General features: G+C 40.7%; 1 protein-coding gene across 2 annotated transcripts in view; it reads right to left on the bottom strand.

Moving 5' to 3' along the window:
* Positions 1 to 1894: 1894 nt before the first annotated feature.
* kat6a (K(lysine) acetyltransferase 6A) overlaps positions 1895 to 14777 on the bottom strand; it is a 215572-nt gene continuing 202689 nt past the window's right edge. For both annotated transcript variants that reach the window (XM_051936186.1, XM_051936185.1), the window contains exons 16-17: positions 7666 to 7954; positions 1895 to 6828 (exon numbers count right to left, since the gene is read on the bottom strand). In XM_051936186.1, the coding sequence (XP_051792146.1) occupies positions 3869 to 6828; positions 7666 to 7954 (3249 nt within the window). In that variant the 3' untranslated portion in view covers positions 1895 to 3868. The remainder of the gene's footprint in view (positions 6829 to 7665; positions 7955 to 14777) is intronic.

Genomic DNA, 14777 nt, shown 5'->3' with positions numbered 1-14777 from the left:
AACCACAAAGTTTGTGTTATATGGCCATGTGGTGTAGCCACTGAGCCACCAATAATAAAATACCACCACATTAGGAGTCTGGACATAGTTAAGTCTACAGCCACTACAACACACCAGGACAGAAAATCAATTTTCTTTGGATACTGGACTCTTTCCCTTCTGAATTTTGTACCATTAAAAGTCATCTCTAGTTATGAACACAATTCTATTATTATAGCCTAAACATAGTTTGTACACAGTGATTAAGTTGGACCTTTATAAAATGACTGCCACTGACCACAACACAGTTAATGCCTACTCCATATCATATACAGTACAAATATTAGAATACACGCAGTAGCAAAGAAAGTCAAGCAACTTGTACACGGCCCTATACATGTGCCAGCCAGACTGTCCCACCTATAACTCTTAACTATGCAAAAGCATCAATTTTTGGACAGTCTTTTGCCCCCAATTTTCATGATGATTAACAGATTCTAACAGAACACAATGAAACATATCCTGAAAATGTCAGCATGAAATTCTTGGGGAAGCACATGGTTAACAAATAACTTTGGAGTCTCACGAGGACACAGCAAATCTGAGGTGTGCAGTTCCCAATCAAATGCACAATAAGCAAATGCAGGTAAGGATTTTGCTGTACTCTGTACATCTAACAATATTAACCCTATAAACCTTTCAATTGAGAAACCATACATTATACCCAGTAATACACAAGTGCAGGGGAAACAAACACTTGACTAACTTGTGATGTGGCCAGAACAGTCAACTGAATGAATGAGTCCTCTGGGACACACACACCACAAGATGGCAAATATTCAGGGTGCTGCTATCCAAAACTGAAATTTTCTGCAAAGATTGGGGAGAGTGGGTGCATGTTTCCTACATGGCTCACTTGCAGTTAAAAGGAAAAAAGCAATGATAAATCACCATGATGCTTACCTTTGCTTTAAGTTGTAGCATTTCCATTGGACTAGTGCAAGCCTTTTGGAAAAATAATGACCACAAAATCACTTTGTGATGTTGCAAATAACTGCTGCTTGCTACTCACAAACCAGAGGCCTTCCAATTACACAGAATATCTTGCATCTCTTTAAACAATGGAAAACCCTCAAGAAGGATGGAACAGCTGTTAAGCTGTGAGTGGCATGCCTCCATGTGATCATGATCAAGCCGAGTTCTCTGAAGTCAAGATGATCTGTAAGACCAAAGTGTGCCTGAACTGTGACAATTATGTACCGTCACATAACTAAACAATCCACATTTCTTGGCTTTCTTCATCAGCAGACATACAGGAGATCTGGAAACAACAAGTACATGCCACAGCGTTCACCATTTTTCATATCTGTCATAGTGGTCTAACCTTTGAATAAGCACCTTTAAATGTCACCACCCTTGAGACCACAATTTATACATCACATACTGTACAAGAAAAACAAAATACAGCCTAAGCATTGATTTATATTATTAATTTACATTACCTGCATGGGTGCTGCACACATTTTCTTTTGTATGATGCACTGGAAAACTAGGGTGGATTTTCAGTTCAAATACATGAACCAACAGGAATACAAACTTCAAGTTCATTTTCTTGTCGGCAACCAGGATCACAGAACAGGACACATCTGTGGAAGTCTCGGCCCTTAGGTCGGTGACCAGAACATCACACATTTTAGTATAATAGTTTGGAAATCCAAGAAAGCAAAGTTTGAGTTGTCCAAAGGCTGACATTCAGAACTTGATTTGACAAAATTACTACACCTCTGAATCTGGGGGTTTCCCTCCAGCCACTGAAGAGGCACTTGCCACATTATTACCAATCAGCACCGTGCTTAACTAACAGATCCCTAAAAAATGTCAATAAGAAGTTAAAGCTGCAGGTACAGACAACAAAGATGGCTCAACATAATTTATTTTTTATGTTAAAATGTACAGAGTTCTTTTAAAGTACTTGCTAAAAAGAAAAAAGTGAAATTACATACAGGGGAAGAGAAGAGACAGACTGGCTCATGAACCGACGGGGCCCAATTCCTCTTCCTCATAGCTTACAACTCACCATGTACAATTACAAAGGATACAAAAAGGAGGGCGATATAAAGACAGCAATATACTCAGCTCCATTTTTACATGCGGATTTTGGAGGCGCTGGGAGGCACCCTATACACAAAACGTTAAAGAACTTTAGAGATTTCTGTCTTTTTTGTTTTAAAATAGCTTTTAATATACTACAACAAAGATAGAAAATCCTAAAGATGAGATGAGATGAAAAGCTTAAAGGCATCAGTCACTAAGAGTGAGTATTTACTTTTTTTTTTTTTTTAATAAGATTACCCAAGTATCCTGCTAAAAAATACCTTTTTTTTTAAACAGAAGTGAAAAAAATGACAAGTACCAATATTAATACGTAGGATATTTTTATATTATAGAAAAAACATTTTCTCTACAATAATTCTAAAGTCGAAAAAGGAGTCAGCTCTTTCATAAAAGGAAGCTGCCTGATTGATAAAATTCAGAGAAACAAATAAAAAAATAGTAATAACAAAACGAAATCCTCACTTTACAACGGTCTCCCTCCAGTTTAAAGTTTGAATACTGGAACATTAAACTTCTTATAAAACATTGGTATTAAATTAAAAGGTTGGTGGTGCAGCTCAAAGTGTACAACATTTACCGTACAGTGGTGGACGCAGGTCTTTGATCTCCCAGACTCCAATATTCCAAGCCTAAACTCCAGTGCTGTGCTATTAATGCACACAGACCAGAAAAGCAGCTTGCACTGAACTCACAAGCAGCTCCTGACTCAAGTGGCAGCAAAAAGAATCCTTTCCTGTAAATTAGGAAAACCTACCCTTCTCTTAAAGAAACAAGCAAAAAAGGAAATTCAAAACTAACATATATATTTAAAAAACAAAACAAATAAAATACATTAAGAGCAGGGGACCAGAGAAACACAGAAGAGGACTGTTTCCAATGCTTGTATGTACAATTTGGCTTTTTGCGCAAAACAACAAGTCTGGCCAGGAATGTCTACTGGGCAATTCTAGGGGGGCCTTCCCAAGTTTATATTTTCTGCTTTTGCAGTGTCCCCCTCTAGAACGATGGAAAGCACAAACACCTTGGCCCCCAGTCCTTCCCTCCCCACATAGAAAAATAAACCCAAGGCAATACAAGTCTGATGGCTTTTTTTTGTTGTACAAGGAAGGACCACGAGTTTATTTAATTTTTTGTTTGTAATATTCCTAGGGTGCTGGCAGAATCCACCCTCCATTCCCCCCACCCCACCCCCACCCCCCACTTTTTATCGCCATAAGGCAAGTTTCCATTGCAAAGCAAAGTGTGATGTTTTCAACTAAGTGCCTTGTTTCTAGATACGCAGAGCGAGTTGCAAGGTGCCTCCAGGTCCTTTGAACAGTAACGTTACCTCGACTGAAACATCTTTAAAAATGGTCTGAAAACATAAGGGAAGGATATGGACTGCACACAAGCAATAACAACAATAAAAAACTTTAAAATTGAAAATACAAAAAAGGCTTAAATTCCATTTCTACATCCACACCCATCACCCTTAACAACCCCCACCCCATTCCCCCCACCCCAAACACAAGTTTTAATGCAGGTAAGGCTTCCTATTTCAGTTAAAAGATTGTGCGCATGGTTTCTGCTTTGAAAACCACTTGTTAAAATCTGCACTCTTCTGGCTGCAGAGGAGAGGTGCACAGAAAATGCTGTAGCAACACAACAGTGGGGGGGCCTCTGAGAAAGGTCCAGTCCTTGCTTGATTCCTTTTACAACATGGAGGGAGATACAAGTTCACTGCTGAGCAACAACAAGGGGGGTTACTTGGCCTTCCCATGTCCCTGCCGTAAGCTCATCTGCTCATGTAAGGCGACTGCTTGGGCACCCCCGCATTCATGTAGCTGTGATGGGAGGGGCCAGTGTACATCATGTTGCCGTGGTGATTCGGCTGCATAGGCTGCTGTGGGTATGCCTGCCCTCCCATCATGCCCATTTGCATCTGCATAGGATACTGGGTGGGCTGGTTCATGTAGGCTGGATTGCCATGATAGCTGCTGTTCATCATAGGCTGCGTCATGCGATACCCAGCCTGCATTGCATTCAGGGTGTTCATGTTCATCGAGTTCACGTTATAGGCTGGCGTAGGCATGAGATTCGGCATCATGCCTCTTTGTACAGTCAAGGCCCGGGGGCCACCTTGCATTGCAGCAACTGCCGTGGGGCTGCGTCCATACATCTGTTGCTGGTGGGTAGTGCCAGTTGGAAGGGGTGCGGACTTAGAACGGATAGAGATGTGGCCTTTCACAGCCATCTGACCCTGCAGACGCTGGGTATGTGGTATGCCAATGTTGGCACCAGGCATGTTGCACTGGAGCAATGGGGCTCCCAGGTTCATAGTGGTGGAGGCCAAATTGGGCGGAGGAGTCATGGTGGCTTGTGCTTGTGGCGTCCCTGCCAGAGGGTGGGGGGAAGGAGCTAACTGGGCTAACCCAGGATTGGACAAAGACACACTGGTTGCATAGGAAGTGACTGCAGCCGAGTGGCTGTAAGACATGGCATGGGGATCCATGATAGTGTTGGTCAGCTGCTGCAGTTTGGCCAGACTAAAAGTGGCCGTGGGCTGGGGATAACTGCTTGCTGCAAAGTCCTGCCCCATTCTTTCATACAGGCTAATGTTTGCCGAATTCCCTGACTCTGGGATCTCCATAATCATTGGCGTGGATGGAAAGCTGTTTCCCATGCTGCACTGGGACAAAGACTGTTGCTGTGGGGGCGGAGGTGCTGCTTGTTGTGGAGGCTGTGATGGAGGCTGAAGCGAAGGAGGTTGAGGCTTCTTCTGATGCTGAGATTGGGGTTGCTGGTTGCTACTTGGAGGCCTCTCAATGACACAACTTTGGGGAGACTTGATACTGCAGTTGACCGTGGAAGGTGGTGGTGGTGGTGGAGGAGGTTGAGGCCCACTGCCTTGCTGCTGCTGCTGCTGCTGTTGCTGTTGCTGTTGCTGCTGCTGCTGCTGTATCAAGCTACAGCTACTACTCATCCCTGCCATCTGGTTGACTACACAGCTACCTCCCCCAGCACTGTTACTGTTCTGGGCCATGTTACTGGAAGACGCCATCCCTCCTGCACCGCCAAAAGAGCAGCTGTTGGTCTGGGAAGAACCAGTGTTACTACCCCCACCTCCACATCCACCTCCCATTGTGGAGTCATAGCTGCTGGGGTTCTCATAATTCTCAGTTGTACTCTCAATGCTCCCAAGATCACTAAAGCCACTGTCCACTACCTGCTGAGAGTGGTCAGACACAGAGGGCACATCCATCATTGGGCTGGTTTCCATATTCTGCATGGAAGGAGCAGAGAGGGAGCCTTGCTCTGGGCTTATTTGGGTATACCCCACTTCAAGGGCAGGTGGTACACTTGGGCTGCTTACTGACCGCACAGACTGACTTGGATGTGACTGCACAGAGGAGATTGGGCTGTTGTGTTCAGAGGCAGAGGTGTGCCCACAGTCCTCCACCATTGAGAGCTGGGGATCGTCTTCCACCTGGTTGTAACTCTGCAGGGTCTGACAGGCTGCCAGGGTCTCCTCACAATCCTCATAGGCACCCTCCTCTTGTGTCAGTGACTGGACAGCTTGAACTGTCTCAAGGTCCAACTCACTACTGCTATGGTGATGATTCTGGTTCATCTCTTCCTTGAACTCCTGCGGTTGCATTAGTCTATCCTTTACTTCTGGCTCTTCAACAGTTTGATCTTCATCAGAGCCATGGAGCTGATCTAGTTCTGCTGATGTATCGTTGGAAGCCTGTTCTTCTTCAGAGTCCTGCTCTATGCTTGTTTTGACTTCCTGCTCCTCTTCCTCCCCCTCTTCCTCCTCCTCCTCTTTGTTAAGATTATCTTCCATTGCAACATGCAAGAAAGGCTCCTGGCCTTCTGGTTCTTCTTTAACGTCTTCTTTAACTGCTAGTTGTGACTCTGGCAGTTCATTTTCAATAATCGCCTTCACTGCTATTGAACTGTTCTTCTCAGAAGACTCCAACTGGCCATCATCTTCATCATCTGCATCATGTTCATCACTACGATTTCTGTCAGATATTGCAGCAGTCTCACTCCTCTCACTGGGTTGCTCAGGTGCATCTTCAACTACCTGGTCTTTTCTAATTTCAGGTAATGCGGGAGGGGGGAGAGGCTGTTGTTTCAGAAGGAGCTTTCCATCTTCCTCATCATCCTCCTCTTCGTCTTCATCCTCCTCCTCCTCCTCCTCCTCTTCCTCCTCCTGTTCTCCCTCTTCCTCATCATCCTCTTCTACTTCCATATCTTTCAAGTCAGTGACAGGACTTGCACTGACTGCTGATTTCAATTGCTGCAACTTACCACTACCTTTTTCGCCATTTTCTTCATCAAGGCCACCAGTATCTACGGGTTTCATGCTCTTGCTTGTTTCTTCAAGTAGTGGCAGCTTCTTTTCTGCAATATGGATTGGTGCATCCTCCTTCTGGTCCCCTTGACTTTGCAACTTTTGCATATAGTAACTGCGAGGTTTTCTTCCAGGTTTTTGCTTTTGAGGAGCAACTATTGCCACCTCTTTTGGGGTATTTGTTTCCTTCTCTCCCTCAACTGTGTTCACTTCTGCAGCAGATTCCTGGTTAAGTTTGTTTTCAGCCTTTTGGCCTGATCTTTTCTTCCAGTGCAATGGTTTACGGCTTTTTCCTTTGGGCCATCCTTTCTTCTTTTTTACCGCTGTTACAAATTCTGGCTCAGACTCGATCCTCCCTGCCTTCTCTAGAGCAGGAGGTTTCAGTTCCACTGTATCTGTAACAAGTTATAAAAAACTTAAGGTTAATGCATATGGTATAAAGTAGAGTCCGCGGCTGAGAAAGGAGGCTGTTTTAATACATAAAAAATTCTAATTGCTTCACTCGCGTCTTTGGGTTGAGGGCATGGTAGCGTGGAGAGTGCGGTTCCGGTGTGTGATGTGGGAGTGAACAGCCCTGCGCTTAGTGCACAGGTGCAGGATCGCCCGTGACCCTAAATGGTGCCGGGAGCTGCCGATTGCCACAGCTGTGCCTCGTCCCAGTTTTAAAAGGAAAGCATGTGTGCAAGAGGAAACAAAAAAGTAGATCAGTGGTCGAGAGGAAAACAGACTGGCCAGTGACCAGAGAGGTAGACAAGAATGAGGTTAAAAGGAAATGGAAGACAGAGGGTCAGAGATGGAGAGTGAGCGTACCCGAGCGGAATGGAGAAAGCCTGAGGGCCGTGGAAGGGGCACTCTTGCCGAGCTCTTTCTTGGGAGTTGGGGTGGCCCAATTGATGGCGTCTCCCCACAAGGACCAAAGGTGAGTGGCAGGAGAGGCATGTGAGGCTCGACAGGTTGCCCTGTATACGCTGAAGGAAGGGCGGCAGGGAACAGAGCCTCAATATGTAGACCCCAGGATTAAATGGAAGTATTGGGGCTCACTGTGTTTATGGACTGGCTCTGGTTTTTAACCTCATAATTTTTAATGGATTATTTATTGAACTGCTTTTAACAAGGCAGGTGGAACTGAACCCCACCATCACAATGCAGTTGATAACTTTCAAAAAAAAGACACTACCCATTAAACCATTTTACCATTAACTTAATTAGAAAAAAGTGAACCACTTCCTCACCTTCCTCTTCTGACTCGCCCTTCGATTCACTTAATTTTCTCTTGGAGGAATTTTCTTGTCGAAGGGCAGCTCTTGGAGGTAAACACCTGCGGAAGCCTCTAGTAGCTGTAGTTCCAGTTTCATGGGGTTCTCCACGTTCCAATGTGGGCTTGAGGCAAGGCATGGGCCTTTCAGTGTCTGAGTCAACAAAAGGCTCATCCAACACCTCTGTAGTCTCAGATATAGTCTCAGTGACAACACTACTGGGTGGATGGCTGCGTCGCCTGAAGTGCCTTTTCCTAATGGGTTTCTAAAGAAAAGAATAAAAACTTTAACAAAGCCGAAAAATGGAAGATCATCATAAAGCTACATCAAGTGCAGTAACTCAGTAATATGCTTACATACTTTTTAATAAGATGGGAAGCTCAGACTGCTAAATAGGTATTAATATATTCACAGATAAATGTCTCCCAGCAGATGAGCTGTAAATATAATTTCTACTAACTAGCTGGCTGCTGTACAATTCCGAACCGAGACAAAGATGAGTAACAGACTGACATTCCTGTATGTGCTTTGATTTTCCATCATTTTCAATCATGAGACATTACACCCACAACATTACAGATTACCCATGATGTTTAACAGGTGGCAACAGACACCGAGTGCAGAAGGCTTTCTCCAAGCATAAACCTGTCTGGATGAAGTAAACAAGATGAAAGATGATTTGACAGATCATATTACTTTTTCCATTGATAAGGGGCTCAAGAGGTGTCATGTAAAAACATCAAACAATCAGATTAATCTAAGCTCAATTGATATGATCACATATGAAAAATATAACATACAAACTGTCATTTATAAACCTGGAAACTGACAGGAAAACATCCTTACATGTATAAGAACTGAAAAATATGCCTACAAACTTCATCTTGAATGAGACTTACTCATAACAACATGAGATTTATACCTAGCAACAAAAGGCAAATAAAAATACTTTCATTTTAGCTAATATCCAATGTCGAAATCTTAGAACCCACTGACAAAATGGACATGCAACACAGGACAGACAAAATGAGAATGATATCAATATGTTGATGCAGGCCAGGAGAAGACTATAGGAAGCTAGTAAGAGTAAGAATGGTCATTTAATCTATTAAAGTAAAATCACAGGTAATACTTAAATGAGTCAGGGTGATTTTGCTATGGACCATAAAACGAAACAACCTCCCTTTGTGTCTCATTATTTTAAGTATCACTAAGTTAGAATGTGGCTTTCATTTAGCATCTACTGCTAATTATAACAGTATGTCCATTTTATATTTGGACAGAAATCTTTGAAGAGTAAGGAGCCAAGATGTATTTAATGAAGGAGTTCTCAAAGATCAATTAGCCAATCATTAACTTGAGAAAAAAAAAAAAGTCTATCAGCTACCGGTTCCATTCCACTCTTGAGAGCTATACCACGTGCAAATGCACTGCTCCAGAGGGATGTGCTTTCTCCATAGTACCCTGGGGATCTTTTAGAGAGAAACTGCAAAGTGATCAGTAGTAGGTCAGAATATTTTCAGTTGAAACTTGCTAGCTGTCTTCAAGGCTACCATTTGCACGTCCTCACAGTTCACTTAAAATCAAAGAGTTTAAAAACTATTTAGAAGGGGATATATGCAGAAGATGGGATTCGCAAATGTGATCAGTTGCAATACACTGTAACCATACCAAGTTAATCATATAAAATTTCTACCTGTTTATATGTAGTACTAGGGTGTTGTACCGTGTTAGCCATTATGAATGTAGAGAAAAGCCAAGCAAAATGACACCTTTTATTGGCTGCCCTCACAGGTGGCGCAATGGTAGTGCTGCTGCTTTGCAGTAAGGAGACTGTGGAAGATTGTGGGTTCGCTTCCCAGTTCCTCCCTGTGTGGATAGCGCTTTGAGTACTGAGAAAAGCGCTATATAAATGTAATGAATTATTATTATTATTATTAACTAAAAAGATTACAATATGCAAGCTTTCGAGGCAACTCAGGCCCCTTCTTCAGGCAAGATGTAATACAGAAACTGGAGTTTCCTATGTTTATATACACACTCTAGGACAAGAAACAACATTGGTAAATATTTAAATGAGAAATTTTGAATGTAAAAAATTAATAGATTCATTCAGGCTAGGGTTAATTTAACAAGAGAGAAAAGAACAATGTATTGTCAAGATCTCTGGATAAGATAACTGTCCAACAAAGTCTTTTGAAGTTTGTAATGAGTTTTTTCAAAACAATGTGGGTCTGTAGATAGGTTGTCTGTCATTCTGAGAGATGTAAACAATCCTCATATCTGGCCATAAAACTCTTGTCTTTATTCAATCCATGTTGTAAAGTATTAAATTTTAGCATGAGTTTAACTTCCCATTCTTTTCTCTCTTGCTGTGTTACCATATAAAGATCACTCTTTGGTTAGAGGCTGACACCGGGAAGATTTATGACCGAATGTTTGTATATACGGACATTTTATAAATTGTTCATAGAAACTTGCATGAAATAATTATGCTTTAAAATTATCAGTCAATTCTACCTATGTTTTTATAAACAAGGCATTAGGCTTTACATTCCTTTCAATAGGATGAGTGTGACTGTGTGTTAGCTATGTATGAAAGTAATTTCCAAATGTGGCAGCCAAGCCACAAGTTTGAGCTTTGTGAGTGGGTCACAAAGGCCCTGATTCAATTCTATGCTAATTTTGAGACTGCATTTTTGCGGCGCATAATAACTTTCCTGTGAAGTCTTGCTCTGTCATGGTTGGTGAGGTTCAATATGCGACCACTGTTGTCTTTTTGCTGATAAGTCTATTTATGTGTGACAAATATGATTATTTTTGAGTCTCTCTTTGTGACTCGTGTAACTGCAATTTGGGAACACACTTTCTGGATCCTTTAAAAACTGTTAGTTACCTCGTCGGTTTTCAAAACTTCTAACTGTCAGATCTCTTTTATAGCTTAGATAAACTGTTACTTATCAATATATCATATCTTACATTGTACTGCCCGGCTTCCAAAGGCCCAAGCATTTTGATCAACTTTAAATTCAATGTGTAAGAAAACATCTACTTTTTACTAAGTCACTTGCATATCAGTTAATTTGCTGTTTGGATTTTTTGACAATGTGTAAAGTTATAACAAAAGCACAAACCTCGACAGTATCAAAATGAACACATATTAGCAGGGGGAATTATAATATCTGCATCTTTACTCAGGCACCCAGCCCAGTGTTACAAGACAAAGTGGAAAGCTGGGTCTAACAATCCATTATCAGTACCACTTGCTACCTGGATGTTCAGCGGAGTATGATGAATGCAATCAATGAATAAATGAATGCTACCAGAACGTCTTGTTAGATAAACTGTTCTAGTACCTTGGCAAGAAAATTACATTCATCTCCTACTCAAGTGGTGCTAGCAGTGATGCTCAAAAAAGTAGTGTTCTTCACATTTTATTAATGGTTATCAAAGACATTATAGAAAACCTGGCCCTTTGACTTCTAAAGGTAAAGAGCTAAGGTAATGACTGCCCTTGGTCTTGCTATACATGCACAAAACTCAACTATCTCTGGCATTAACGCCAACTCTAAAGTGGAGTGACAGAATTCACAGACAAAAATAATGGCTTTCCAACAAAACACAATATTTCAGGAGTCGCGGTGAAAGGTCACTTTTAGGCCAGGTTTATACTTCTCGTGACATGACATGTGCTCCAGTGGACGCTACTGCTACGCAAGCGAAGTACTGTTCATACTTGCGCACGTATTTTACATAAATCGGGAAGATTCCACCAGATAGCAGCGTGAGATATCATCATGGTGAGAACAGGTTTGGCTTCGTTGTGTTGTGAATTGCCCGAAACTCCCATGAAATTCTGAGGACAACTTGCCGCAATATCTCTGAAAAGGATGTTTAATGATTAAATCCATCAATCCAGGGATGCGCAAATTCCAGCAAGTACTGGGTGCGAGACAGAAACAATCCCTGAATGGGGCATCAGCACATCGCAAGGTGAACACAAGTATGCACACACACACACACAAATAGCGTTGCCAAATCCCCATACTTTCATGTCTTTGGAAGGAAACCAGAGCACACTTTTGGAAACCCACCAGGAAAACATGCAAACTCCTGGCAGGGAACACAAGGAAAGTGACTCCCTGCAAGACAGACCGTGCCGCCACAACATGTGTAATTATTATCAGTATTTATAATTTAAATGGAAGTTAACAATTTATCTGTAAAATGTAACATGCATACTTTAATGCATTTCATCATGAAAGTGATATCAAGTATACATCTAAGGATTCTAAATGTGCAGAGAGCTGGAATATCATAAATGTAATGTGTTCTGTGTGAGGAAGTACCAGAAGCACATAGCAATTAACAACTGGGTCGGTTTTAAGATGACGGATGCAATGATAAAGTGAACTACAATTAAAGTGGATATTTTGAAATTAAAGCCGAAATATGCACTTTAATCACAAAATGCACCTTTTCACCATGTCCTTAATTTTTTTTCTCTGTGGCTCAAATATGGTGCCGTACATTCTGATGCTGTTGTGAGGGTGGCAAAAAAAAAAATGGCAGAGGAGATGGTACGTGAGACCTTAAAAATGTATTGTGTCATTACGATGGGGAAAACGCGACGCTTGAATATAAAAGCACCACGAATGCATTTGTATGTCGGCATTTTGTTTCACCACATCGAACCATTCATCAAACATCGAAGCATGCACATCGATCCCAGAGGATCCTCAAATCGGCATTCTGTCACATGTAGATATTAAACACTCTGAGTTTCACATTCCAACTTTTATAACACTGCGCCCCTTACTTTTTCCTTGTACTGCAACTTGTGAATGCATCACATTAATTTCTGAGGACGTGCTCACAGAGACGCGTCAAATGAACGCTGGGAACATGTGGCAGCCATAATGCGTGCGCGTTCTGAGCGTGAAGTATAAACGAGCCCTTACAGCACATAATGAGATGAAAACAAAATATGCCAAACCATTTCTTAAATAGGCTGCTTAAACTGTGGATTTGTGTATTTATAATGAATTTTTTTATTATACGTTTTTATAAAGTCTATCCTATACTGGTTTTTCTTGATATACAAATAAATTTCAACTTTTTATCTGTAATCTGCCTATATATTTGTCAGCTTTGGATGGACTACTCACCAGCCTCCTTCTGCATGAACAGAATGTAGTAAAGTGGTGGCTACAGAGTGGCATTCCATACCACATCTCTTTCTGTGCTATAGTTATTTATTTCTCATAAGCAGGGAAATGTTAGCACTCACTCACTTTGGTTCTCTATAATGTGGAAAACATCAGGATTTCCCTTATATAATCAACCAGATCAACACATTTAAATAAATCAGGCAAAGACATTATAATCCAATGTCTCTTTGGTCATTTGTATAGTTTTGTTATTCAAAGATTTTGTGCACAAAAAGTTCAAGAAGTCAAACGATTCTTATTTTATGTACGTCTATTTAGAATAATACATCACTAAAAGGCATTCTAAAAAGCACAAATTATCACTATACAATAGTTTTAAACAAATTAAAGGCAAACAATCTGCATTAAACAAGTTAAATTACTGTTAACTATTATGCTAGGTAACTGGTAATTGCAGGTGTTTTATGCGTATGTCTTGATGTCTTGGGTGCCTTTAACATTATCTGAAAGAGTATAAACCTTTAAGTGAAGCATCAATTCTGTTGACAGACAGGATTTTAAATAAATTATGTCTTTTAATTAGTTTCAGCAGTGAATCCTGACTTCCTTCAAGGCTACTTATGCTTTAATGCTGTAAGAGGATCGCTTCCAGGTCAAACTGAATTCCACAGTGCTGTTAACTGGACAAGTGACTCCACATTCTCATTATGCTCTACATGAATCCAGTAAACACCTAAAATTCTAACATCATTACAGTATCATCATTATATTGAACTATATATTATCAATTAAAGACTAGTATTTAGCTTAGCCACTTACACTGAATCAGTAAGCAATTACTTTTGAAACATAACTAGAAAAAAAATAAACGTGGCTGATCAGACCTTTAAGATAACACATGGATTCTACATTTTTATATTAAATGCATTTTTGTTTATAGACATCTAATTCTTTAAGGCAGCATCATTGTGACTCTATAAAAACACAAAAAATATTCATAAAATATTCTTGCACAATTAAACAATTATTTGATACTGGAATCCAAAATACTAAGCGTAAATACATATGCATTTGTTTTAAATAATTTAACCATTAAATGTACTGTTTCTACTGTTTAGATATGCCTTTAATGTATTGCATTTTACTTTTATATATTGTACTAATTACTCATTCCTAATTGTTGAGATGTAATTATAAATATAAATTTTACTAAATTATACTCATTTCTAACCAATCTTTTACTGTATGAAACACTGTGATGACAGAGGTCAATGGTGATATGCTTTTTTAGATAGATAAATAAAAACAGTGTGGCTTTGGCGGCCCTGGGATGTTTAATGGGGTGATTGGGGATGACTGTGCTAGCAGGATCGGTTCCAGTTGCCGATTTATTTCTTTGGGTCGTAACTGAGATGCTCTGCTGAAACAAGGATAAAAGAGTAGCCTATGGAGGGTAGGGGAGATCAGAGAGAAAAAAAATGCGAAAGGAAAAGGAAAGGAGAAAGAAGGCAGAATCTCAGAGTTCGAGCCAGTGTGGTGATGGAAAGCTGGTGGTCGGTGGCGTCATGGAGGAGTGTGCAAGAGCCACAGGAGGAGATTGCGTGTTGTCTTCTTTGGGCTCAGTGGAATATAAAGACTTATAGTAATCTCTAAATGTGTGCATTATTTTATTATGGTCGATGATTTCTTCTCCATTCTTGTTGGTGATTACTGGTATTGCATTGTGAACTTCTTGTTTATGAATTTGTTGAGCTAAAAGCTTATTAGCTTTTTCTCCGTGTTCATAGTAATGCTGTCTAGACTTATAAATAAGTTGTTCAGTTTCTTTAGTTGTTAAGATGTTAAGTTCTGTATGCAGGGCCTGCCTTTTCCTGTGAAGAGCTTCACTTGGACGCCTGGCTTGTTCTTCATCTATTC

The sequence above is a fragment of the Erpetoichthys calabaricus genome, chromosome 1, assembly GCF_900747795.2.
Source record: "Erpetoichthys calabaricus chromosome 1, fErpCal1.3, whole genome shotgun sequence".
NCBI classification, from domain to species: Eukaryota; Metazoa; Chordata; class Cladistia; order Polypteriformes; family Polypteridae; genus Erpetoichthys; species Erpetoichthys calabaricus.
Note: the sequence above shows the minus strand (reverse complement) of the source record. Positions and strands in the feature narration are given on the sequence as shown.